Below are 27,421 nucleotides of genomic sequence, written 5' to 3'. Positions count from 1 at the left end.
TTATTCCCCGTCTGTGTTTGGTAAAAATTTGTCAACTCGGCTTTATATCGCTTTTATTCGCTCTTCTTTTGTTTATCGTACAGTTCATACATTTTAATTTTGTTTACAGCTATTGTTTGACGAGAGACGCTTCTCTATTTACTTTCCGAAAGGATCGTCCAGCAGAATCCAAGTGTGCTCTCACCCACGAAATAAAATAACTGATGACAACAACTTAAAAGCGAGGATCAGTCCTTTAATTGAAACTGGTCTCTCGATTTATCTTCAACACCCGAGCCTCGTCCTTTCATCCGGCTTTATACGCGCGCAACGGTCGAATTTTTATGGAGATCCACACACGTGTGCAAAAGGAAAACAAAATAAAACCCCGAAAAATCACTTGAGCATGAAATACCAATTTCCTTAAAAGGGTCGGTAAAAATGTGTTGGCAGGAGAAAAAATACCAAGACGTTTTGATAGAAATAAGAAGAGAATAACGAGCGATAAAAGTTCATTTCTTTTTTTTCGGAAATTAATTTGCAGAAAAACATATAAAACTGTTTTCATATATATATATATATATATGTATAGGAATCAAGCGTTCTTCATAGTTTAGTTTGTTTTCTAAAGCGATTACTGTTGCAACTGTTTTCAACCGATGCTAAGAATAGGAATGACTTACCGATTCCGCTAATTGTTGCTGTGAAGGACTTTGTTGAATATGCTTAGTTGTTTATATAAATGAACCAATAGGAAGCACTTAGTCATATCGCGGGGATTGATCGAAACATTACAAGCGAGCGTATGTGGACAGACAAACGAGACGCCGAGGCTCGGTAGTCAGTCAGTAGTCAGTGAATAGTCAGCAAGTATAGTTATTAAGCGCAGTTACCAAGTTGTAAAGAAGATCGCAAGAGAATTTGTTCTCGAGCAAAGAAAGTTGTGACAGGCATTATTTAACTTTACATATTTTCAATTAAACAATAAATAATTGTATTTACAAAGGACTTTATATTATCTCATTAACACAAGAAAACCCTACATATATGCATATAATGAGATATCGATAACCGGATCGATGTATCCGAGCGATAAATATTGCATGGCGTTAATCTGCAAAGTTGGTTTATTCAAAAGTTAAATTGAACGGCTCGGCTCGGCTCGGCTGGTTAACGTGGCATTAATTGTTTAAACCGAAGTAATTGTATTATTGAGAGTCGCGCATGGAGGAAACTCGTCGTCTTTATGGGAACATACATATATATATATAGGTAGTATATTGTTGTACAAGGGTGGGAGCTGCTGTTGATTTCTTTAGCGCAGAATTACCACACACTTGTGTCGTACGCCCGGTTTTGACGTCAAGCAACCCCTCGAAGGGGTTCCCAGCCAAAGAAGGGTCGGGCCCTATTCTGGCAAGTTTATCGATTTGCCAGTTTCGAGGTTTCTGGAGCATTTCACCCCTACGCAGGCGCTCGCCGAGGCAACATGGCGATTCGAGCGCACGCAGTCCGTTCCTAGCACGCGTTTCTCGACCCTGCAAAAGTTTTGCAAGTCGGGCCACACGGACTCTAAGCAAAAGTATGCCTCAAAGACCAGAAATCGATCGTAACTGATTCATCCTCGGGATGCATCCAACGATGCAGGGCTTGGACGCGAGAGTCTTTGGTGCCATTTTGTGCTTCTTCGTCCTGGGAACGTCGAGCTTCTCCGATGGTAAGTGAGATTCTCCCATTCGATGACGGCCATGGTCAAACTGCCGGCTAAAGCTCCCTTTGCAGCATCCACGTTCCGATACATCCCCCAATCAACTCGTCTTTGATAAACCTCTCTCGTGCCAAATCAACCGTCCCTTATACTCTCGGGATCGATTTGACGTTTTCCATGCTAGATTTAAATGCCACTGACGTATTATGTATAGATGAATTTTATTCTAATCGTATACAAAACGAAGATATACGATATCTAAACAAATGGTCCGTTGCTCGACGAGTCCATTGATCGATATGCTTTCATTTATTTTTGACAGGTCAATTATTGGCAAAGGAACACCGTACACACGCAGCGTCCGAGAGGCCAAATGATTTATGGTGTTATCAGTGTGACACTATGGATGACGAAACGTGCTTCGATCTTGCCGGGAATTACACTGCTTTTATTCATAAATGCAAGGATGATAAACGAATATGCATGGTAACGATTCACATTTTCTTTCTATTGATTAATCGCTAATTAAAATAATTATTAACATAATTTTGCACACGCACACACACACACACACACACACACACACACACACACACATTTTACAGGTGAAGAGATTCTCGTACACCACCAGTACTGAAAATTCTACTTCGAGTCCTCAAATGTGGTCCTTGGAAAGAAACTGCACGAACAAATGCGATCCAGGATGCATCATAATTGGCGAACGCACGAAGCTCTACGCCTGCACGGCTTGTTGCGAAAAATCATTGTGCAATACTGGTACTGGGACCGCGAACGAATTAACGACTGAACAAATCAATTTCCTTCTAGCCATGGTGCTCCAAGCCATTTTTACCATCATCATGTACCCATCGTGACATTGCTAATAAATCTTAGAATAATTCAATCTTCCAAACTCGATTGTCACTCATTTAACCAAAATTCCCACTCCTCGTGATTCCAATGACCAACGTCTAGTCACTGTTAACTTCAGTGATGACCACTGACAAAAATCAAAGCAACTTTGATGCTCCAATATATTTTAATCCCATCTATACCTATACCACCCTAGAGACTTTGCCAATAAATAAAGAAATAATTGAAATCGATCATTCCTTCCATCAAAATTCCTATCCCAATTATTACAGCCATCAACATCGAATCACCTCTGTCTCGAGGAAGCAGCTCTGGTAAAAATCAAACTGCAGCTTTGTTTTTTGCTCCAATAAACTTGTCTTTCTTTTTGATCCTGGGGGTCTGACTCGAGTGCTCGGGCCTCAGGATGTATAGCTGCGGTTCTCGTGTTGGGATTATTGGAGATATGCGAAGAATTCGGGAAAGATATCGAGAGATGCACCGGCCGTGGGTACGTAGGAGGATTTGGAAGTGGATTATGAGTAAAACTGGGAGAAGACTATTTGTGGCTGTAGACGAGAGGGAATAGTCGAGCGAGAGAGCGGATCTATTCCGGAGTCAGGCGGTACGCGGTTTATATTGTGAGTGGAGAGTGATTCGACAGAGAGCGTTCTGTCTGTGTTCCTATGGAGAGAGAATCCGTAAAGATTCTGTAGCGTGTCGGATATAGTGGCGTCATTATTAGATCCCCGGCCCATCAACTATACGCGCAATGCTTGCTTGACCTTCTTCCTCCGCTCACCACATAATCGCTCTATACGTTAGTGTATTCGTCACATTCGCCTATAGTGTTTTCCCTCGCTGCCATGTGGCTGCCAGTCGCACTGCGAACTCGGTTGGTGCAGCCTAATTAAACCTTAATTAGGAAACGAGCCACACTCTACCGGACACAAACGAAATTCAAGCGCGAATATTCTATATTCTCTCTACTTTATCTCTCTGTCACGTACAAATGCTGTTTTGCGATAGCTCGTCGATTCTCAGCGACAAATTTCATTTGCCATCGATTTACTGCGAGAACCATCGAGTTAAGCCGAAACAACTGTGCCTACGAATATTAATGTTATCGTTGATCAAGATCAGAGAGTCTCATTTGTCATCGATTTCCAACCTTCGAATCTCCAATTGGATTAAACCGTCGTTCCGGGTCGCTATCCTCCGAGAGTATATCTGTGATCCATTAGTGTTCGTTCTTCGGTTAAGTGTGTGGTAGAATGTTTTATAAGCGATGGACAAGTGTTTGACAGGAGTGCTTGATCAAAGTCAATGAATGGAGAGAAAAGTACATTTTGTTGGGAGATTGATAATAATATTATAATCTTGAAGAAAGCTATTTCGTATTTGACAAATGTGTGCAGGAATGAGAATAATTTTAAAATATTTTGCTAATTGCCAGTCATCAATCAAACAATCAAGCAGTTAACTGATGGTGCCACAGGATCATGGAAAGTGACGAACAGTGTTCTGGGAACGAGTCTCCGAGGAATATTAACAGTTGGCTGCATTAGCGAGGAAGATACCAAATTTCGTAATATCGCTTCTTGTTCTGATAATTTTCAAACTGATTCCCAAGACATTAATTGGTAGGAATGGCAGATCTGTGTTGAGATAATTGAAATATTCAGCAATAAGATGTAATTCTGCAATAAACCCACTTGGGAGCGTTTGTAAAAAATGATAAGTCGAGTTAAGGCATCTGGTAAGCTTCTCTACTGCATATTTGAAACCATGCAACTTAATTGACACGAACGTCATGGCTGGATCTAAACTTTATTGGATGCTACTGGCAATGTGGTGGCTGGGATCGATAGATGCCAAATCAAGGAACGACCAGCTACTGATGACCTTGGAGGATTATGAAATTGTATATCCATCCATCCAATATATCCCAAAAGGAAGTCGAGGTCGAAGATCCACCGAAACTCTGGAAACTAGACAAGACAAGGATCTACTTGTCAGAATAGGTAACTGGACCTTGAGGACCAAGTCCAACGATAGACTCTTCATTCCTCCCAACTTAAAAATGGAACTTATTTCATCAAACATTCAAACCATTCGAGAGCTGCATAACTGCGAGTTTCGCCAAGGTCACTTGCTGGAAAAGAGGAACGAATCTGTGGTGGTATTGACGATTTGCGAAAACGAGATCTATGCTCTGATGATCCTTGACGAAACGTCCTTCTGTGTTCAGCCTCTGTTCGACGGTCAACGCCATGTCCTTTACGAATCCAAAATGAAGAGTGACAATAATACGAAGGGATCGCGGTTTCTCTCCGGGGAAAACATGAATTTTATGCTACGAAGGAACGAAGTGGAAAACTTTTCAAGAGACTCTAATAAAGCAAGCTCGCTAATGGAAGATGCGAAAATACGATACGACTATCGGGAATTTAAAAGGAATTTCAAGCAGAGGACGAGAACAAAACGAATGAGACGAGATGCTATTGATCACAGCCTGCAGATTTATGATCTTAGCGGTGATAATATTTATCTGGATTATAACAAAGTTCACAAGTTTGACAATAACAACAAAAATTCATCCCACGAGGATCATGTACCTACTGATTCTGACACTGAGCCAATTGGATATTTTTTTGATCGTATTTTTAAGGAGAAATTATCGAGTAAGATAAATATTCAGAGCGGAATTATTAGGTTTTTTTATTAATAAAATAATTCCTAGGTAAAAAGATTGAAGTTAAGGAAACGTCGACATCGAAATGGCTGGAATTGGCAGTTGCGGTTGATTATTCTCTCATACAGTTTCATGGCGAGCGAGCCCAGCAATATGTATTGGCTCTTTTGAATATAGTAAGTATATACTTATTGTATTATAAAATTAAGTGAAAATACCAAGTGATTTGTTGCGAATGCTGAAATCATTTTTTTAACAAGTGGAGCAAACTATATTTGGATACGAATAAGTTTAGGAGTATAAAATGTAGTAAGGTACGTGTTATGAGCAAAATGTTCCCAAAGGAAGCGACTTGCTTCGTGCAAGTCTGATGGATTTTTCGGGTACTAGTTGGGCTATAAACGTAATTTATCATTGAACTTTATATGTAGGATAAAATTTACGTTCTATCGTAAACACTATTAAAAATAGACGGTTATAATAACGCGAAAGTTGAGCGAATTAAGTTAAAGATTGCTAATGCTTCTCCCAGTAGGAGTCGCAGGAGTAGAGTTGAAAAGAATTGGGGATGAAGAGCGGATCAAAATGAAATTTCCTGCGTTGTTCGGCTCATTATCTTAGTTAAACGTTTTGCTTCTTGTAGCTATATACTGTCGGAAAAAAATTACTCCCTCGATACTTCATTTATAATTGGCAATTGGCATTAAATCAAAATCTCTTTACGCTAATCTTGAAAATTATCCAGTGTCGAGCTCTCGGAGTCCCTTTTTTATTGAATTTTAACAACGTCTTAGTCGTTTTACAGAAAATAATCAGCCATTTGAGTTTTGTACAGAATAAAACACTATGTTTGTTCTTGTATGAAATATATTTTACAATTAACTCCATTTTGTAGAGTAACATGTAGAATTTTAGGTCAGTGCAATTTACAAGGATCCATCTCTGGAGTCTAATATGAATTTAGTGATATCTCGTATGATTTTTTATGCGGACAAAAAGGATGGTATGGTAAGATTAACACGACAATGTCTATCACATTAGATACTGCGAGATAAAATATGAAAGTATAAATAATTGACGTAGGTTCGATACGGAAATGCTAGGAGGTCGTTGGAAAATGTTAATAAGTGGAATCAAAAATTATTGTCATCCTCGGAAGGAAGACACGATGCTGCTGTTTGGTTAACCCGATTAGATATTGGAGGTCCCTCGGGATATGCTCCTGTTCTGGGGTTGTGCGACCCAGCGAGGTCATGCGCCCTTAATCGTGATGAAGGACTAACAAGTGCTTTTATCATAGCACACGAGGTTGCTCACATGTAAGGATCGCTATTATTTTATCTTGATGAAAAGTCAATCTTTCCCAATGCATCATGGAATGCTCGATCGTAGCAGAGGAAAAATATTAATAAATTTTCTCACGTCTATTGCGCAGCTTAGGATTGAGTCACGACGGTGATGGAAAAGCAGGAAACACCTGCGGAAAAGAAGCCTCTGCAGGAAGTATAATGGCTCCCATAGTTGCTGCAACTTTTCATCGTTTTCACTGGTCCAAATGTTCCAGAAAAGAGTTTCACCGTAGAACTAGGTTAGTCTCCACTGCTTATTTCAACAATTGCAATTGGACGTAATAATAACATTGGCATGATAATACAGAAAATGGCTCTGTTTACTGAATCGACCGAATCATAATAATGCTACAGAGCTGGAAGCCACATTACGTCAAGCTTTCACGATGGATGAACAGTGCAGAATGGAATTTGGCGAAGGGTACTTACGCGATGGAATTATACACCTAATTTGTACCCTCATCAGTTCATTTTAATGATCCATGTTCGTGTTTTATTTCAAGGTACAAACTTTGCGAGAGATTTGGACATTTCGAGCCTTGCTCGCATTTGTGGTGTGGCAATACGAACGTTTCTCTGTCGTGCAAGACAAAAAAGGGTCCTCCTCTTGAAGGTACTTCGTGTGGTGCGCACAAGGTGGGTCAAACCGGTTACGTTGAATATTAATCATTAGAATTAATAACGCTTGACAAATTTGTATTTCTAATTCTCAATTGAAATTGACAAAATATTGCAGTGGTGCATCGATGGAATCTGCGAGTCGATCGATCGTAAAAGATTTGCAATCGAGTCTGTGATCCACGTCTCGAGGAACGAGGAGTGGGGTGCATGGAGTTCGTGGTCCGAATGTTCCAGGACTTGTGGCGTGGGTGTTCAAATCAAATCACGAAAGTGCAAAAAATCGTAAGTTTGTTCAACCACCCGAAGCCTACAAAGACGTTTAACTCGGGGAAATATTTGCAGCTACACTGGACAAGATTGTACCGGTCCCAAGGACGAGTTTAAAGTTTGCGAGCTATCAAAGTGCACAACGTCCTTCGATCTTCGAGCGGAGCAATGTTCAAAGCTGGCTAACTTTCTCGAAGCAGAAGAAATTTTCTCCAAGACAAATCTAACTTGGTTTCCCCATGAACCAGATCAAGAAACTTTAAAGTGCCAATTGATCTGCAAAGCCCGAGAAACGAATGAGATTTTTTACACCGGTGAGAATGTGATTGATGGAACGCAGTGCAGCTACGGATCGAGCAATATATGCATTACGGTATATATATATAGTTATCAACATATATATTTGTAACAATTCCATGCACGCTTGTACGAAAATGTTTTTTTTTAATTTAGAATAATAGTCGAACGAATTGTTTATAAACGACCAAGTAACATTTCCAGGGCCAGTGCCATGGTATGGGATGCGATTTTAAATTGGGATCGAAAAAAGAATTTGATTCTTGCGGAGTTTGCGGTGGGGACAATTCCAGCTGCGAAAACGTAGTGAGCAAGTTTCATCGGAAACTCCGTCGAGGTCAGTTCGATCCATCGCTCAAATTACATTGCTAGTGTAGATGCCGAAGTTATATCCTTCAAGTTTTGCTATTAGTTCCCGCCGCACTAATAATTAGCTTATTCTGTTTAGAGGACTCGAGCTAATATCGGCTGCTACGTTCCTTAGCCTGTGCTCTAATTGATTACACACATGTATACACACTACACTTACACATATACACACCAGAGTGCTATTGCCTATAGATATTATTATCTTAATGCACATTAGTCGTGTAAGGTTCTCGTCGAGTCTGGCTCGAAGCTTCTCGAGAGAACCTGTTTTATAATTTAAGAAGGAAAATAAACTTGAGTTTTTAATCGACAGGCATGAATCGTGTTGTAATACTACCAAATAAGGCTTACAATTTGGTATCCAGCATCGCTATAGTGGAAGGTCCATCCCTTTCTCAAAAAGATCTCACTCTCGTGATAAGGGATGGTCGCAGAAGAAGAAACGATGCGGACAATTTAGACGCTCGTGGATATGATTCGTTAATAGTGGAAGGTGCAGCATTCTGGATCAAGAAGTCGGGGATTGACACTTATGCAATTGAGGTCAAGGGTCAAGCTTTATCCGAAGTTGTCATATCGGTGAGAGTAGAATAAAAGTGATTCATCAGAGTTAAGCAAAAGGCGAATATTTAAGCTCTGAAATTTTGCAACAGATGGCTGTATCAGAAAACATCGTAAATCGAGGTATAACAGTGTCCGTTTCTACGCGGTACACGATAAATCGTGATGAAACCAATTACACCAGTCGATACATTTGGTTACACGGGGGTTGGGGTCCGTGTTCTGCCAGCTGCGAGGGTGGGCAGAGAAGGAAGACTCTGGCTTGTCAGGATAAAAAAACTGGACGCATTGTTTCGAGAAAAAAGTGTCCTTTGGCTCTGAAGCCCACGACTGAAACTGAGAAGTGCAATGTATGGGGGTAAATAGCGCGTTGATTTTAATTAGTTGGATAAACTCGAGGATTAGTTGAGAGTGATTAAAACGTTAGCATTCGGTTGACTGCACGATTTAAGTAATGCTTAATTTTCAGTTACCACTTTAAATGGCTCGCTGCTCCTTGGGAGTCCTGCTCGGTAACTTGTGGAAGTTCTGGAATTCAACGACGTCAAATTTACTGTGTTCAATCAGCCTTTAATGCTACCGATATAAAGCAACAAGTTTACAGGCTTATCGTGTCACCCACGTTTTGCAAGAACCGCCAACGACCAATTACCGAAAGGGAATGCAACAAAATCCCTTGCCTCGGTCACTGGGTCTTTACAGAATGGTCGCCTGTAAGGGAATTACTCTGGAAACCTTAATTGCTTTTAAAGAATTTAATGTGATTATTCTCATGTTAGGTTGAACATTTCTGGGATTTTTTTTATTTATTTATGATAGACTTTAAAGATTAAGAATTTCAATTGAAAGTCATTGGTTTTTATAGGTTAATGTTTTTATAGTGTCCCAATGGAGTGGAGCTAGGTATTCAATCAAGATTGGCACGTTGCGTTCCACCACGTGGCCAATCATTTTATAGTTGCGAGGGGCAATCCGTGCCAAATGACTTACGTCCGTGCAAAAATGATGCTGTTTCTGGGTCATCTTCCTTATGCAAGAGAGACAAGAATCATCACTGTTCTTTGCCGATTCTAAAACAATATTGCGACACGAAAGGCTTTAGAAAGAGATGCTGTCGTTATTGTTAATTGCAGAATGGCCCTCGTACGTTAATTAGAACTTTTATTTAATTTATCTATTTATATGACACTGCGCTGTCTGGTTCTATAAGGACAATGGCTTGTTTTTAACGTTTCTTATAATTTTTCAATAAATGCACACAATTTAAAGAAAAACCAAAACTTCTTTAGTGTCTTATTTTTGTGACACAAGAGCTGAAAGCATGTACCACTTTTTAGCAATTTTAAAGCAGCAGTGATTTAAAGGTATGTAATGGCTTTTTAAATCGTATAAATTATTCATAGCTTACTGTAAAGTGAAGCAATCTTCGGTGTACTTGATACGAAAGAAAGGGATTCGCACTTTACTCAGCCACTTCTAAAACCCTGCTGCGATAGCGAAGGATTGGATAAAGGGGGAATTATAGTGCTTCTATAGGTATCATTTTTGTTTTGTTTTATAAAAGAATATAAAATTAATCTTAATAATAGACTAGGTTTTATTTGTATCTGAAGTGTACAATACATATATTGATATTATTAGTGCGAATTAAAAATAACCAAACTGATTTTACAATCAATTAACATTTTTTGTCCAAATACTTATCTACAAATTTCTCCAGTAAACAGAATAATCGATACTTGTGTTAAACTTATGTTGTAAAGAGCTTTATTTTAATTCGTGCATTAACTTTGATAAGGTTTTAAAGAATTAATTTCTTTATTTGTTTAGTTCGATATGTGCCTAGAGATATTGTGTGTGCCTGTGTGTAAACTTTTGACACAAGTCAATTAAGGTATGAAAGCTAGCACTGATACTCTATTGACTAGAAGCTCGTGCACGTTTAGTCAAATTGCAAAATATTCTGTAAACAATTTATAATGTAACGCTTAATTAATGCCCTCCTATACTGAATTTCCTTCCTATAAGTTAAATCTTAGTTAGTATTGTCAGAATTTCATCTTTAAGATTATTGTTAATGAGCCTGTAGAATTATGGCAAAGTAGTTTTCATTTTTAAAAATCTGTCTAGCCTGGAACCCCGTTTCCTTACTTTTAAATATACAACCATATTGTAAATATAGTATCTAATTTAGGTGTACATACATATACATGATATATGCAAGTGATGTGAATCCTTAATTATTTTTATAATATGTTTCTTTTATATATATAATAATAATAATTATTTGTATATATTTATTTTTTATTTATAGTAGATCGTGTCTATGTGTGTATATTGTATATATTATTTATATAGATATATAGATCTTGTTTTTATATAGTTCTAAGTACAAATAATGTTTACAAAAATATTAATTTGGGAAGGCAAACTTTCAATCATAACTCGTTACACTCCCGATTAATTCAACTATAACACAATTCGTCTATCTACGCTACCAAAATTACTAATCCTTTTTCCAACATAAACCCTTTAATTAATTCAATCGCTCAATAGTATAGTTACCTTTTAAATTCATTCAGTCGATATGATTAAGAAATGAATCGATGCCATTTACGATCAAGCTTCGTTTCGCGATGTGATATTGAAATTTTCGTAGCTTATAATTTTAATTATAATCTTCGATGTCTCGGGCTTGTCTGTCTATTAAAATTTGGTACGGAATTTGATATAATAACGCATACCTTTGGTTAATCGTTAAATATACGGTAAAAGGTCAGACCAATTACCGTGGTACTCGATCTCTAAATGAGATCTACTTGCTAAACAAAGTAGGCTCGACGGAAACTTCTCGTTTCGAGGTCTCGCTTAACCGTTAGAGAGCTCGCTTATCAATGATATATCTGCGCTACAGCTATACAGTTATATAATCCAAAAATCTAAAGTAGAATTTAGTCTTTCATTACCACCAGGTTAAAGCTTTTCACTTGAATTTTCAGCAGTAACGTGATATTTCAATTATACTTTAATTCATATTTTCCCAATTCACTTTAAGAGCATCATTGCTATATTAATTTCTTATAAATAATTTAATTTTCAATAGTATAAATCAGATTTTTCAGTATTTCTTCGGAATACCTTCAGCTAAATTTTACTTTAGATCAGCGTACATTGTTCGATACACAACGTTTAGTGTCGTAGTAATAACACGTTAAAAATTGGGAAGAGTGATCAAGTATAATTTATAAATCGCTCGTTAACTAACAATAATAAATTATTAATCGTTATTGTACGCTACTTACACGTATTACACTTAGCCAACTAACGCATTAGATTTTTGGTAAATCCAACGTTGCCTGATCAATTCATCGATATGATTCATCGAAGTAACTGAGGCTGACAAGAGGAAGACTATTAATTAATTTACCTACGATTTTATCTTATCTCTTATATCTCGTCTTACGTATTTTATCGTTACGCGTACAACAAATATATTGTCTGTTTACGAATGTACAATCTGATCTATGTGAATTTTCGTGATCAGAGTTAATAACGAAACACCCAATAAAGATGCTTCTCGTAGATCGTCCAAAAACCTTCGGTTACTTTAGATACCTTGTTGGAGTTTTTCTAATGATAATTATAAATCTTTGATCTGGGACTTTGGCGATAAGTTCCTTAAATCTGCTTGATTTCAATTATAAGACATCTCGGTGGTTTCTAGAGCTAATCTTTGAGATAATTTCATTCTTTTGGATTCAAGGCTTTGGTGAAAAGCTCCTTGAATGTCGGCAAGACCGGAATCTTCTTTCTCACAATTGTTCCACGTAGTTTCCAGGGAAAGTGCCAAAGTATCCGGTTCTCTGGCTGGAGCCAACGTACCAGCCGTCATCGCATTTTTCCATTACGTATACAGTGTCACCCTCTTTCAGCTCCAATTCATCCTCGTTTTGAGGCCTGTAGTTGTACAAGGCTCGATATCTTAAAAAAAAAAATGTACAATTACATTATCTTTGACAATAATAAAATTAATTTCGAACAGTTTATATATCACTGGAGTACAAACTTACGGTAATGGTTCAGAGTGCGTATCGATGTGCAGAGTTTCGTTGATTGGTGCTACGTATAATTTATTACCTCCCATTCTTGGCTGCGAAAGCAACAATCGTTTAGAGATCGAATCGCACCTTGGAATTTCTAAATACTTACCAGTGAGTTATAATGGGGCTGTGTTGTGTTTAAATTTACTGGCATGGATGGTGTGTAGTGGTGAGATCCCATGCTTAATTTTCCACCCGCAGAACCGTTCACCAGCAGACTATGGGCAGCTGGAGATGCAACTGGTTTGCTTTGAACTGGTGTTTCTGCAAGTAATTAACATTGCATTCGTTTTTTCGTATAACAATCCAGTTGTGAATTAAATTATGAAAATAAAAAAATTACCTGGTCGTGTTCCTGGCTCAGAGAGAACTTCCACGTAGGAAATGGGGAATATACCTTTTCTATTTCCGATTCGTCCTTCGTACCAATTCTCATCGACCCTTCTGGTCAGAACAACGATTTCACCTGCAATAAAATTGATCGTATAGCAAAAATAATAGAAAAATCACATTCTTATATTGCACAACTTACCTCGAGCAAGGGATAACTCCAAATTCGTCTGTGCCACGAAATTAAACTTAGCACGTGCTCGTCCTTCGTACGATTTTCTCGGTGTAGTTCTGATTCCATCGTATGGCAAAATCTGCAAATTTCCCATGATCAATTGTCATTCTTTTCGAGAAAATATGAGTATTTAACATCTTTATGAAACTCACCTCCACATAATTGAAGGGAAATAGACCAATCATAGCGTTATGCTCGCCCTCGTACCAATTTTTGTCGACCTGTCGACGCACGAAAATGATGTCACCCCTTCTGAAGGTAAGCTCTCGCGAGGATTGTCCAACGAAATTGTAAAGAGCTCTAGCCACCAGACGAGGTTCCGGTGTTTGTTCCTGGGACCTGCTTCTGTGACTGAGATCGTCCACGAAATCGTCATATCGATTCAACGGTATCGGTGACTTTTGCGATTGTCTATATATATAATTAAATTTGAACAAATATTAAAATTTCTGTTTTCTTTTTAATGTATTAAAAAAAAAAATGCGAAGCATACATGAAGTTATCCGTGTGTCTGCGAGAGTCAATGTCGTGAAGTTCCTGAAGATATTTTCGTCTGCGTTCTTCCTGATAGACTCGACGCATGTTCTCCGCACTCCTCCGGGCGAGCTCTTCCTCGCTCAAGGGCTCCTTCGCTTCAGTGCGGACCGGTGAACGATAATGAATCGTTACTTCCCCCTCCACATAACGCCTCGGTGATTCTACAAGCATCGCAATATCATTAACCCTAGCTCGCAAAAAATTAGCATCTGTTGGATCATAATCGACTCTATTATTATACAGCTACAGTTATAGTACTATTTCCTTTTCCTGCTTTAACCTTGAGTATATTTTATCGTACTACTAAAATTTAATTGTTCGAAAACGAGTGCAATTTGTTGTTCGTTGATTGACAAAGTTTTAACGTTGTATATATATCGATGCGTGGGAGAAGAATGGAATATTATGCAAAACACGTTTATAATGAGAAAAATCGGATAAAAGCGAGTTAGAGAGTAATCCACTTAGAACTCGCTCAACAAAAACCCCGAGGCTTCTTATCGCGCTTGTATATATTCCATGTGAAATTTTCGTACTCTTACTTTTATATTAATAGACTCGTTAATTGGCTCTTCTATTTTTAATGAAGGAAAGTTTATTTGCTTTCACGTCAATTTATCATGTCGAAAGGTTCGTGCTGTTATTGTGTAACTATAATTACGGTATGCTCGCGAGCCTGAAATGGTAGTATACATTTCTGCATAAACTAGTTATTTCGCAAGGGAGCATACAGTATAGTATTTTATAGTATATATATATATATGCATATACCTCATTCTACAAATTAATTAAGTGTATATATATATATATATATATACCATACCAACGGTGAAACAAGTTGTTTTTAAAATCTACCGAATGAAAGTTATCAGAATGAATCAAACGAATTAATGACTATATCCATTAAATGGTTTTTATATGCACCGTGGAAAAAAAAGGAATTGGAAAAAAAGAAAAAGCGAAGATTAAATAAATCACCTAGGCACAAGCACTTTGGATTTTATCGTGCATGAGCACTCGGCAAGTGTTTTCAGTTTCACGAGAATTTTTTGCCAGCGGTAGAGAGTTTAGGGGTTCGACTGGAATTCGGTGGGAATAGTGCGTCGATGGTTGGAATTTGGATCGATGCGAGAAGCTTTTGTGCGAAAAGAGGTGGAATTGAATTTGATAATCGCGAATGCGCGCATGGAATTTCTGCTGGTCTATTCGTAGACGCCGAAGTGAAGCGACTGATATCGCGCTACAACGACTGGCAAAGCTGTCTGTCAGCTGCGCAGGCGCGCTGACTTCGCTGACACCAAATGTACATTTAGGCCACGTTACTACGCGCTAGCAATAAACCCAATGACAATGTAGCCGCGCCGCGCTGCATATTCTATTTCAGTATACCGTAAAACACAGGAATTTCTCTTCCGATCGACCAGAAAATTCGTGGAGATTAATTTTTCATTCTCTCCCCTCGTGCCCAAGGCCAATCATCGACGATCGGCCCGCGGAGAAACGATTGACACGCGGAAGGAGAAGCACGGTGAATCGTGAAGAAAAACCAGTTATGGCGGAACCGCGTGACCCGCAGGAATTGCGCATAGCGAGCCCGAAGAATGGAAGTGGGAATAATTTGAAAGAAGCCAAGTCTGCGTTTACTGACTGTACGGGATTGGTCCGTAGACCGAAGTGAGCGTAGTTCCGCTTCCGGTCTCGTGTGCGATCGACTTGGCGCGATCAGTGTCATTAACAGCACCGCCGAAATTTTCGTCCGCCGATTCCCGCAAATCCAGCTTGGAGTTCTCGAAATCGTTCACCAATTGCGGCGAGAGTAAATCGTCCAGATCGCCGCAGGATTTGCAAAGTTTATTCCTAATTCGGTTTTTCGAGTTGGACTCCTTCTGTTTCCAGACGTCCCTAGCCAAACTTCTTCCAGTTTGTCCAAAAGCCTCTTCAGACTTGGAGCACTCGGGGCTTTCGTCGTCCGGTAGGATAGTGAGTAAACTTTTGGTCGGTCGATCGTAGTCTCGATGAAGAGTGACCTCGACCAAGGAAAGATCCCTCCAGGGTCTCTTCAGACCCGACCATCCCCAGCCGAAATTTTCCTTTGGTCCATTCCCCAGGGACTCTGGCAATACCCTGAGATTTGACGCGGGATTATCGTGGAGTAAGTCAATATCCACCGTATAGTCGCTGAGGAATTTTCTTTCGGTCCCTCTCCACTTCTCCTCCCCATTGATCCCTGAAAGATCCAGCGGTGCTGGAATTTTCCCGCGTGTAAGCCTTCTTGTAAAGGATTGTTTGGATTCTTCGGCAGTGGAATTCAAGGCTGCTACGTAACGCGCTGACCCAGCCTTTTCCAAATCGTCCCTCTGATTCTTCCAAGATTCGTCGGAGCGACGAGCCGTCGCCTCGCTCTTCCGCTCCCTCGTCGAATCGTCCGATAATTCCAGCTTCGATCTGAACCTCTCGAATATCAACTCTATCTGCCTCCACTCTTCCTCGACGTCGCGACTCAAATTAACCGGAGCCTCGTTATCGTAACAAGGAGAATCGTCAAAGTTGCTGAAAGTTGCTTCTTCGCGCTGCAGTCGTCGGACGTTCAAGTTTTCCGGAAAATCTATCGGACTTTGTCGGTACCATTCGTCATTGTCACTGATACTGTTTATCTGGCGTTGGTATATAGCGGGGTCTGCCCTGTTTAAATCATCCTTTATTTTCGTCGAGTCCCTCGAAGTATCGCGAGATGATTTCGCATTTTCGTTCGCAATGCATCTCTTTGACTCGCTGTTCTCACGAAAATCATCAGAATTTTTCGAGCAGCTCGCATTGTTCCCTTCGCCATTCGTGTAATTTGTCGTTACGGGACTCGCGAGTGCTTTTTCATCCTCGGGAAACTCCGGAGTACAGCTGAGTTCCGCTCCGGACTTCCGGCTGCTCACAGCTGAGACGTTGCTTTGACTAGTGAGAGTTTCCGTGCTACCAAAACCAGCCCAATTGTAACCGGAAGTATCATGATTTTTTCCAACAGGTGCTCGTGAGTTGGTAACAGCCTGGGACCTGATACCTGCTGAATTTCCTGGCATTTCCGAGAAAAATTGCCTCCGTAGTTGTCGGTTATGCTCGAAAATCTCGTGAAGCCTCTCTCTACTTCCGGTATATCTTTCGTTATCGGATGGTTGGTCCAGGTATAACCTTTGTTTCTCCGAGTGTTGACTTGGGATTCCCAGAGCTCGACTCGACGAGAATTCAGGAGGGTCCAAGGAAATAAATTGCTCTTTAGGATACACATGTTTGTAATTACTATCACTGATCTTTTCACGGTAATCGTTGCTCTTGAACGAATTTTCCACATGATCCTCCGCGCCACTGTCACCAAAATACGTTCTCTCGAATTCCGTCCTTGGTTTCCAGCTCCACCTTTCCAATTTTTCTATCGTTGCACCATTATTTTGCTTATTTTGCTGCTCGACCACAGGCATCGAGTGTCGATAATTCCTCTGGTACCAGTTCTTATCTCTCGGATACAACTTCTGGAAATTATTTATCTCGTTATTGAGGCTCGTCCATTCTGGACTTCGTTCGAGAGCCTCGACGCGTAACAACATCACGTCTGACATTTCTCTAGGATTATTTCTTTCGCTCACTTCGAAGAAACACAGTCATGTTTTAATTTTCTCGTAGCACTATTGATTCACTTGACTGGAGAACAATTTGGTTTTGTTGCTCTCTTCAGGATCTGTCGAGTGATTTATATTTTAGAGATCCGTTCTGGTAGACACTTGCGGTTAAACGAACGTTTTCGGGATGATAATTTTTTGGACGGAAGGTATTGAATGGGAGGTTTAAAATGATAACGCGTGGAAGACGAGGAGTGTGGTCAAGCCGGTCGCGTGGTCCCGCAGAAAAGACGGGAGACAATGGTCCCTGTGCCCCGAGGAGTTTGCCGCGTTACGCCGAGCTGACTCGAGATTGGCCCGGCACTTTGTGGCTAACAGCAGCTCATTCAGTTGCGGCGGTTCTCATTCGCTGCTGCCAGATCGCTTATCTCACAAGCCCGAAGAAAGTCTACCGGAAACCCAATCACCAGTCGACAATTTTCCTACCCAGCTCCTATCACTTTTCTCAATAAATCACTAAATTTCTCCCCCCAGTTTAAACTCTCAGACACACGCTATACTTGTTCTCTCGCATCATCAATTATTCCAGCTCTCATTTACATTTTATCTACGTTGGAAGATTACTAGCAACAACTACACACCTATATATATGCTCTTTAGTCGTAAGATCATTGCAACCTTCATCTCGTACATCCGTTAATATTTGTGGACCAGTCGCTTTATCGAGATCCAGGTCGATTAACATGATTTTCCAATACGATGACACGTGAAAGTGTTAATTAGCAGCGAGTATAAAAATTCTTCTAGACTATTATAGGTCGTCTTCCTTAGAAATCGCGAAGACTTCCTGTTTCGATCAAAATCGAAATTTTAATTGCGAGATAACACGCGAGGGAAATGGAAAGCGAGAGTCTTTGTTGGGAAATTTTACACGTTAATTTCATGTGAATTGCTCGTTTTCCTGATTTTCTATATCTCAAAGACAATATTTTTGTGTGATAATGTAGCATATTAACGGATCGCGAAGACCTTTCGAACAGTCGAAGAAACTCTGCGGCAAAAGTGATTTCGTTTAAAAATGCTGACGAGAAAAACTGATAAGAGAAGATAAGAATTATTTAAATATTTCAGGAATGTTTTTCAGAATCAACGCGATTCGAGTTTAATCGTGATGACACTGCAATTATCAGCGTAAGTATTAGCGAGTAATCGAGGAAGATTTTACCGGAGAAGATTAAGTGCTGCTCGACTTAGCTCGAAGGGAATTAGTCGGTTGCACGCGGAAGAAACTTTTTCTCCTGAGAACGATGCTACTTGCACTCTCATACCTCCATTCAGCACTATTCTATATAAGTTAAGTGGGCCATTGGATTAAGATTTATCATCACAATAATTTAACCATAAAATCAACATGCATGGAGAACTAAAATAATTTAGTTAATTAAAAGGAGCAACGTTATATTCGGGTTAAATTTTACGATTTCTTTTTGCAAAGAAATTTTAGCACTTTATAAGGATTCGAGAAGTCTATGATGAGAAATGTTGGAATTTGCTCTAATATAATCTATATAGCGGAGTAATGAGGGATGTAAACACACATTGTGTCACGTGCGACCAACTGTAATGTGTCACGTGTTTCCTACGGGAGCTGCGGCACCTTTATAAACGTGCCATTTAATGTCCCAGCACGTCACTTACGTGAAAGAAATCAAGAATGGCCTCGCGCACACTGCTCGCAATATAAATTAGTCCGCGCAATTTCAACGCCATGCAATTAAGCTTTTTCCTCGAAATTCCTCAACGATTCATCAAATCCTCACCAATTAATTACCACCGTTACCGCGTTAGTTTTATTCGTCTCACTTCACAGCTAACGAGATTCTTCCCGAAATGATTCTCGAAAGCACGATTTTCCTAATGATTTTCACCCGTTGAAACACTTTCACTCTCGCGTCCATTTCGTCGCTAATCTGCTTTAACATCTGTACCATCGCACTTTGACATTTGTAATATTTTAGAAACAAATGCATCCAACTTTAATTTTGAACAAATATAACGAACCTTGATCGGACCACGTTTATTTCGTAGATATTTATCAACAGCTGTTTCATTTTGTGCAAAGTGATAAATTTTCTTCTCAACGACAATTCCGTCCAAATAATTATTCGATTCGGAAAACGTCACGTTTCTCTGCGTCTATACAAGTACACGTGGGACAGCTCGAAGAAAAACGAGTTAATTTTATTTATAGAATTATTGTTAAGGGATATTTACGACCCCGTCCGAACGATCAGATTTCATTCGGATCAAAGATAAAGTTACCGCCGTATCGTTTTTCGACGATATTTGCGAGTGTCTACCAAGAACGTCCTCCTTAGCACCTGGCGTTAGCGCTTCTGGCACGTAAGTCTTGCACAGCACGTCTAATCCTCGCGCCAGCCACGCACCAACCTTCCACCACCATCTTCTTTGGTTTCAAGCACGATGCACAACTGTAAAACTACTCCCGTACTGGATCACGTACCTCATTTACATCATTGTAACACGAATTCGTGCACCACTCGCAACTGCGAATTCTATCGCTACTGATTCATCAATTGATACTCCAATCTATTTTAAGCTGGTTGCTCGATTAATTCTTTTCATCAATTCGATGACTCCAATTTATATCGAATCCTTATCTCCGATCTTTCAATTCATTAATTCGTTAAATACGCCGTTGATCGGCGTGATACCATCGAAACTTTATTCCTTTTTCCTAGTTATTTTCAGCGTCGTGTATGCTTCAAGGTCGAGCTTGTTTTAGCAGTCTTGACGATAAACGTACCGGAAATTATGTCAGCTAATGATGTAATTAGCGTTAAGTAATCGGTTCGATGATTTTATCGAATTCTTTTTTTTTGTATATTATTGTTACGTAGAATAGTTCTTTTGGATTTTAGTGATTCGATGGGTCCTTGAGTAACGAGATCATCGATGGGACTATCCGAGTGCCACGAAGAAGCTTCAATTATCGTTGTAGATTAGATAAGTCTGGGTATAATCGAGTGGTGGTTTATCTCTCCTGTCTTCTTATAGCAGTATATCAGTCGGTGACGTTGCAGCCAATGGATGTCAAGAAGATAAGAATATAATTTCTGTTACGAAGAAACCGAAAATGACAGTTTTGTGACTCGAGTAATATAAAGTTTATGTGTTCATTTTGGTACCTAAATGCAACCTATTCGCCTTCCATCTGTCTGTAATCGACTCCTTGTAGATTTTATTTTAGACTTGGTCGAATTGAAAAAAGTTTCACAGCATGATTATTGTCATCCGATCCTAATTTCTTTATTAATGTATTTAATTTTTTTTTATTATGTTAACGAATGAAAATGAACATTTTGACGAAATTCCGCTAATAGAATTTCTCTCGTTTACCGTTATCGCTTCATTGAATAATCTCAATTATTTACAGAATTCGTAAAATTCATTAGGACATATTTGACGTGCCATGAAGCTTATTCAGTTTACTAGTCAAAGGCTATTAATCGGGTTCGATATTTATGAAGATCTAAATCAGTTACGAAACTTTATCAATATAGTAACGATATCGCTTTATCATTTCCGTTTCACTGATTGCTGCTGATTAAGATGTCTGTGTAGATGTTTCAAAATAAAATCCAGCGTACGAGAATATTGTTAAAGAATTAAAAATTTAATATTTCGGTCTGAACGATAATACGACTATTGCTATAAAAATGTACTACTTTAGAACTGTCGAATAAAAATTCAATTTCACATCTCTTAGAATTTCCTAACTTAATATTCCATTTTTAGATTGCATAAAATATACCCACAACTTCTTTCACTCAATCACTATAATTCAGCGAGTTAAGATTATGTGCAGTGATCTTGTTGGTACAGAATATTTCAAGCGTTTTATAATTTCAAGGTATTATCAATTTTAAAAGCAAACGTTCATTTTACATTAACATTTAAAGAATGCAGTAGGTTTGGCCAACATGCGAAACTTTAATATAATCATGCTTTTATATGAATTATTTGACAATAAATATTTAATAACAAATTCACATGCTTAAAATGAGACCAAGAGATTTTTTTCCACGGTGAAAACAAGAAAAATGCATATTGAACGATACTTTTCGTGATTCTCGTGTAGATATTTTGGTTGAGTAAATAAACGATATTATTAAAAATAAACATAAACTTGTATACTGACATTTTTATCGAAAAGCACATAAAGTTAAGCGAAACTTATTACAATTTATGTTACACACATACGCAATAGCAATCTTAAAGATAATTTTGCAACTCTATTGGACACTACAAGTTAAAGAAAAACATGAAAAACTCACAAACTATAGCAATAAAAATATTCTAAAACTTTTTAAACATTGTATGAGAATGCGTACGCTTAACAGAACGTAAAGTGTCAAATGTATTGATAAAACACACGTAAATCTATAAGAAAACATGAGCTTCAGGATTACCTTGACGAGAGTCTCTGTAGTGATGAGATTTTGGCGGCGGTGGGGGTGCGTTCGAGTATTCTATGAATGAGTGGGAAAAAATTATAATTAAACGCGTTACAGTTAACGTGAATTTTTCGATTAACAAGTATCTCGTAATTTTAGTATTGATCAGGCCACGCCTCGACTCTCTATCGATATTGGCGCCTATCCTTTAATATGATAAAATTATTGAAGTAAAGTTTGACGAAAAATAAAATATAATATAAGATCAAACATGAAAATCTGTTTATTGTCCAACGACTAACAAATCTTTCTACTATTATCAATCAAGTTTCTCAAGGTCACTGTAAGATTGATAACCAATTCTTCGTTTAATCGTGGAAGGATAAGAAAGTAGGGTGGGAGGAATTATTGGAGAAATTAGTGGCAGAAACACACAAGGGTAAAGGCTAATAGACGTATGCACGTTAACTGTTGGGATAATCCGGACCTTCGAAGGTGACTGTAGGTCTTGCGTTGTAGGTCGATAAGGGAGGCCACCAGGTCCTGCAGTCTCTTCTTGCGATCGATGTCGAGGGTGACGGTGGAGGTGGCGGAGGTTGGTACCTGAACTTTGGCCTATGTTTGCTAGGATCGAACGGCTGATTGGCAAAAACGTCCGTATGCTTCAAAATTGACGTGGGCGTTCTTGCTCTAGCTGTAGGAGGGTTCAAGGCCACCTTGGGGTTTTCCACTCTCTTCTTCGTTCTACCAGTGACTCTGGATGATTCGACAGTTTTCACAGTGGAATCTCTCGGGGGTGTCGAACGACTCTCCAATTTCGGTGGCGAGGACAGCGATCGCATATTATCCTGTCGCCTGGGATACTGGTGAGCGACCCACTGACCGGTCAGGTAAGGCGTGATGTCACGTAACTCATGAACGTCAGGCGTCGAAGTGAACATTTCACCGAGAATGGAAGTCTTGTCGCTCCATAACCTCTCGAATTTGTTCCTAACCGTGCCAACGGGTTTTTTGCTCTCGAGTTCTTTGGTCTCGGCCCTCCTGGCCTGCGAGTTGTTAACGGTGGATGTGCCGGGGAAGTCCTTCAGTTCCGCGGTCTTGCTGATGATGTTGATGTGAGGCATGTTCAGGTCCTCCAGTCTCAGTGGGACCCTGGGAATCGGTGGGGACTCTCCTCTTCTCCTAATCACTCGTCTCGGTGGCTCGAATTTCTTCCTCAACCAATCCACGTCCGTGAAGAAACGCACTTTGGCGAGACTTCCGGTTTCCTGTGCCCTCTTCAGCAGGCTCCTCGTCAGTTCCGGATCACTTTGAAATCTTTTGGGCGTCGGGACGACTCTACTGCGTCCCTTTGGCAAATCTTCGGCACTCTCGAATCTTCCTCGCAGCCTCCTCACCGAACCTGACCTGGCCAACTTCAGGTAGGCTCTGTAATACCTCTCGGGATCCGGTGAGGAACTGCGAGCCAGAAGACTCTCGAGACTGCAGGACGAGTCCGATCGAGCGTTCGGTCTGCATGGACTGACGTTGTGGCTTCTGCTCTGACGATCGCACGAAGAGAAGCGTAACGAACGCCTGTTGCCATCCGTTTCCGGCGAGGGACTGTCACTTCCTCGCCCGCCCACTCCCCCCCTCGGCGAGATCGAGCGGGCTTTTGAAAAATTCGACTGAACAGCTGATTTACTCTCACCGAACAACTCCTTCAAATCTGCGAAACTCTGCGAACCGGACAATCTCGAATTGGCCGAATTCCGTTCTCCAGAATGAATGTCCTTGGGTAACTCGATACTCTCGAAGAACTCCACTATTCGTGGCACGTCAGGATCTGCACTTCGCTGAACGACGGTTCCAACTGATGTTTCTGAACTCTCTGTTGCGCTGTCCACTTCACTGCCCGATGCACCGGATGCCTTCACGGAAGAATGGCTCGGTAATTGGACGGTGAGTAGCGGTGGTTTTTTAGACCAGGACTCCATAACGGTCGCCATTCTTCGACCAGCCAATGGACTATTGTCCGGTTTCAGCACCACTATAAAATCAGACTTCTCGTCTACTCTGGGCGTTTTCGCGGTTGCAGAGGCCGCAGCGATCGCTCCTCGGGTCTCCCTCGGAGTCACCGGACTCAACGATGATCTCTCCTTCATCTTATCTAGGACTTCCTTGCTGAGAGTCAGGGACAATCGTTTCTTCTCGTGCTCCGTCAGTGGAGTCGAAGGAGCAACGGGAATTTTCTTCTCCAGACTTCCGCTCTGGGCTATCGAGTCGCTTCTTCGGAATAATGGAACTTCGGTTTTCGTCGACTTCGTTCGGCTCGGCGCGATCGCCGAATGACATCTCACGTGCAAACCTCTTCGCTCTGGCGAACCGTCGCCGAACTCTGCTGGTGGAGGCACGATTATCTCGAAGGACGAATTTTCTTCGAGATTAGCTGCTTTGCTCTCGTTCGCTTCATCCTTTGTCACAGGGATGCTCTTTCCTCGCTCCACATCGGATCTACTCGACGTTTTATTATTTTCGCTACCGTAAATGTCGTTCAACTGATTCTTCAAAGCGTTCACTTGCTCGATCGACAAGCTGCTCCAAAACTTTTTGCTCCCACCGAAATTCCGCTGCAGGTAAGGGTAATCCGTTTTATCCGCCTCCGGAGATTCGTTTGCTCTCTGTTGCATATTATTAGCAAAGTTAATTACCGAGCTTCCACGCCACAGTGGCTTGTAAACGTCTTTCCTGGCTGAGATTTCTCGTCTCCTGCAATTCTCCAAATCACTCTCCTCATTTTCCAACTTCTGAAATTGCTGCTTGATGTTTTCCACGGATCTTTCCTTGCACCTCAGGCCACAATCCCCGTGCCACTTGTACTTGTCCATATCCCTCACTGTGAAAATAAAGTCCTTGTTCTTCTGGATGGACAATAATTTCCCATAAAGCGTTTCCAGCTCTTTCTCCGCCTTCTCCTTCGTTCTAATCCTCCTCCAACGCTCGTAATCTATGATTTCTTCGTTTTTCATTCTGGGTCTTAAATCATTGGAGGATGTAGTTTTCATCAGCTGCCCCATTCGTTCCAGACTCTCGTAGAAATCGTGCAGATCCTTGTATTTCTTCGACTTTCTTCGCGAGTGTAATAATTCAAGGATATACTGGTGATAATCCTCGCGATCGACCGGTGACGCGCACAAAGAACTGGTGCTTCTTCCCGAAAGAATATTCGATTCCAGAATATTGCTGCGTCTCTGTAAATCTTCAGCATCGCTGACGCTCCTAGCGCGAAGTTTCTTTCTTACCGGAACATCCGGCTTCTCTTGCTGTTGTTGCTTCAGTATTTGAATCCTCCGACAAGCTGGTGATCTAACCGGCGAAGGGGACAAGGTTCTCGTGTGTCTCGAATCAGTCTCGCCACCAGTGGTTCTCAATGGTGGCTCGCTGAGGCTTCGTTCTTTCACGTCGTACTCCAAGTCCGGACTCGGACCTCTCAAGGACGTCGAGGAGCCAAATTCGTCGACTCCCAGAACACAGCCGAATCTGCTGTTGACCCTCTGGAAAATCGACCTCCCAGGCCAGCACGTTCCGAAAGGACTAGAGCTCCTTGAGGAACAACTCTCTTGCTCCCAATTCTTGAATCTAGAATTGGACACCGGCCTCTTCTGCGACAGGTATATGTTCAAGGACTTGAGCGATGGTTCGGATTTGAACGGTTTCTTCGCGTAGTCCTGCAAAAATTTCAGACGCTCCTCTATGAAGGATTTCTTCAAGGTGCTGCTCTGCGACGGAGTGGGGGACATATTCCTGAGGAATAAATTTTGAAAGAAGCTGTTGGACCTTGTAGCTTCCTGATGCTTCCTAATCTCCTCGATGGTCAGCGGACTTATTTCTTGCTCGCTCGATCCTTTCTCACCCGATTTACCAGCGTTCGCAGACTTCTTCACCCTTTTCTTCCTCAAGCCGTTTTTCGGTTCCTTGGTTTTGCGGTTTTTCTCATCGCTCTTCTCTCTCGACGTTCTCTTATTGCCGCTTTGCGAATTGATAACTATAACTTCTCGTTTCCTAGTGGGCGACCTCACGATAGTCTGCGGTTTCGCTCTTGCACGTTTGCGCTTATTAATTTCACCAGGGGAGTCCGTCCGGTGGGTCGAAGTCACCGAACGCAACGATTCCCTGCTCGACGCGAGTCTCTCGGTTATCTTTGACGAATCTGCCACTCTTCTCAATATAATCGGCGTGTCGGGAGACAAAATAGTCGTCCTGCGTATCCCAATATCACTGAGAGATACACTATCGACCTTTCTATCGGTACTCCTTCCACTTTTATGACTCGACATTGAATTACCCTGACGAGTTCTGCCCTGAGAAAATTTAGCCTCCCTCTCCTTGAGTTTCTGCGAAAAATCTGCTGACCTGCTGAGTCTCTTGCAGGATTCCTCCTGCTCCTTCCTAGTCAGCCGGCTTTTAGTGCTAATTTTCTGACTCTTCTCTTTAGTATTGCTCGACACGCACTTGGACGGCACTCGTGACTTGATCGATTTCAAATTAACCTTAGTCGAGTCTCCGGGAAGAAGCTTGGGTGAATTACTCGAGCAAATCTTGGACTTGATTTTCTCCTGGCTCGATAAGAGACCATTACTAGTTATAGTCTCGGAGAGACTGCGAGTCAATTGGGATTTTTCTGTCCTGTCTTTCCAGCAAATTGGACTGGTAGAGGAAGCTCGCGATAATCGAAGGCTCTGCGACCTTTCTCGTTCTCTCCTGTGTCTTTCAAGGTTACTGCTGAACCTTTCTCTGAGTAGCCTGATGTTGGATACGGTGTCATCGGTGAAACACTGCTCGTGTCTGGAATTGGATGGATGTTGACCTATCGTTGAGAAGAGTTTGAGGGTTCTGTTGTTTTTCGAGGATTTCCTTCGCGGGGGCGATGGAGGTCGTAGACAGACCAGACTGGAGGATCTCGTGGGTAAGGTCCTAGTGAAATTCAGTCTTTCGACTTTGGATGCCTCGTTTCTCATAATTCCTGGACTCGACGAGGTTGCCAATGAGCGTTTGCATCTCGAGGCAATCATCGACGATGCGGACGACGAGCCTCTCGACGATGACCCGCTCGTCCTGTGAACACGAATCCTCGTCAAGGTAGGCGAGATCGGAAAGTACTCGATCTGTGTGTCGTCTGCGGAAAGATTATTTTCTGTTTTGCACGGAATTCCTTGATCGACCAAAGATTGTTTACCCTTCCACCAGAAATTTTCCGATTAACGTCAAAGTAAGCCACGTGTTTTCATTTATTTGAGACTGCGTGCTGAGTTTCGAAGGTCCTTCGAGAAGATCCAAGAGTTTGTGACGAGAAACTTGCTGTGCATTTTATCGTGAGGTGATGTACAAGTTACGATCGTAAAAAGAAACACGCTAATATCGATAGATTTTGAAGGGTGCCGTGCGTATATTATCAAAAT

The 27,421-nt window shown here is 40.8% G+C and overlaps 3 protein-coding genes across 5 annotated transcripts in view; 2 read left to right on the top strand and 1 right to left on the bottom strand.

Moving 5' to 3' along the window:
* The first annotated feature begins 746 nt into the window (after window positions 1-746).
* Window positions 747-2,594, top strand: LOC136774226 (uncharacterized). The gene is made up of 3 exons (XM_066728395.1): window positions 747-1,696; window positions 2,010-2,173; window positions 2,293-2,594. Exons 1-3 carry the CDS (start codon window positions 1,609-1,611, stop codon window positions 2,560-2,562), a joined length of 522 nt encoding a protein of 173 aa, XP_066584492.1. The 5' UTR covers window positions 747-1,608; the 3' UTR covers window positions 2,563-2,594.
* An 829-nt stretch (window positions 2,595-3,423) lies between these two features.
* On the top strand, window positions 3,424-10,043 carry LOC136774073 (A disintegrin and metalloproteinase with thrombospondin motifs 3-like). Of its 3 annotated transcripts, none has more exons than XM_066728148.1 (14): window positions 3,424-5,223; window positions 5,283-5,410; window positions 6,150-6,242; window positions 6,318-6,553; window positions 6,670-6,822; window positions 6,891-7,004; window positions 7,087-7,219; window positions 7,320-7,486; window positions 7,547-7,844; window positions 7,973-8,105; window positions 8,451-8,716; window positions 8,791-9,056; window positions 9,168-9,411; window positions 9,580-10,043. In XM_066728148.1, exons 1-14 carry the CDS (start codon window positions 4,353-4,355, stop codon window positions 9,823-9,825), a joined length of 3,348 nt encoding a protein of 1,115 aa, XP_066584245.1. In that variant the 5' UTR covers window positions 3,424-4,352; the 3' UTR covers window positions 9,826-10,043. The 3 variants fall into 3 exon arrangements, with proteins under 3 accessions (XP_066584245.1, XP_066584246.1, XP_066584247.1); XM_066728149.1 differs by having other exon boundaries at window positions 9,168-9,458; window positions 9,564-9,720; XM_066728150.1 differs by having other exon boundaries at window positions 9,168-9,458; window positions 9,580-9,684.
* A 234-nt stretch (window positions 10,044-10,277) lies between these two features.
* LOC136774538 (uncharacterized) overlaps window positions 10,278-27,421 on the bottom strand; it is a 55,496-nt gene continuing 38,352 nt past the window's right edge. Inside the window, exons 21-29 of the mRNA XM_066728910.1 lie at window positions 22,471-27,138; window positions 21,999-22,058; window positions 13,857-14,061; window positions 13,516-13,774; window positions 13,331-13,442; window positions 13,142-13,264; window positions 12,908-13,062; window positions 12,769-12,848; window positions 10,278-12,679 (exon numbers count right to left, since the gene is read on the bottom strand). Of these exons, the coding sequence (XP_066585007.1) occupies window positions 12,511-12,679; window positions 12,769-12,848; window positions 12,908-13,062; window positions 13,142-13,264; window positions 13,331-13,442; window positions 13,516-13,774; window positions 13,857-14,061; window positions 21,999-22,058; window positions 22,471-27,138 (5,831 nt within the window). The 3' untranslated portion in view covers window positions 10,278-12,510. The remainder of the gene's footprint in view (window positions 12,680-12,768; window positions 12,849-12,907; window positions 13,063-13,141; window positions 13,265-13,330; window positions 13,443-13,515; window positions 13,775-13,856; window positions 14,062-21,998; window positions 22,059-22,470; window positions 27,139-27,421) is intronic.

Source organism: Prorops nasuta, unplaced genomic scaffold (assembly GCF_024137725.1).
Source record: "Prorops nasuta isolate Cenicafe-Biocafe unplaced genomic scaffold, Cenicafe_Pnas_1.2 PNAS00006, whole genome shotgun sequence".
In the NCBI taxonomy this organism is placed as follows: Eukaryota; Metazoa; Arthropoda; class Insecta; order Hymenoptera; family Bethylidae; genus Prorops; species Prorops nasuta.
This window is presented reverse-complemented; position numbering and strand designations above follow the sequence as displayed.

What these genes read in the sequence shown, in the direction of transcription:
- LOC136774073 (XM_066728148.1), top strand. Translation starts at nt 4,353, where the DNA reads ATGGCTGGATCTAAACTTTATTGGATGCTACTGGCAATGTGGTGGCTG. An exon ending in TTTTAAGGAGAAATTATCGA is followed by an intron (nt 5,224 to 5,282) that starts GTAAGATAAATA and finishes AATAATTCCTAG; the next exon opens with GTAAAAAGATTGAAGTTAAG. An exon ending in AGAATGGAATTTGGCGAAGG is followed by an intron (nt 7,005 to 7,086) that starts GTACTTACGCGA and finishes TTTTATTTCAAG; the next exon opens with GTACAAACTTTGCGAGAGAT.
- LOC136774226 (XM_066728395.1), top strand. Translation starts at nt 1,609, where the DNA reads ATGCATCCAACGATGCAGGGCTTGGACGCGAGAGTCTTTGGTGCCATT. An exon ending in AACGTCGAGCTTCTCCGATG is followed by an intron (nt 1,697 to 2,009) that starts GTAAGTGAGATT and finishes TATTTTTGACAG; the next exon opens with GTCAATTATTGGCAAAGGAA. An exon ending in ATGATAAACGAATATGCATG is followed by an intron (nt 2,174 to 2,292) that starts GTAACGATTCAC and finishes CACATTTTACAG; the next exon opens with GTGAAGAGATTCTCGTACAC.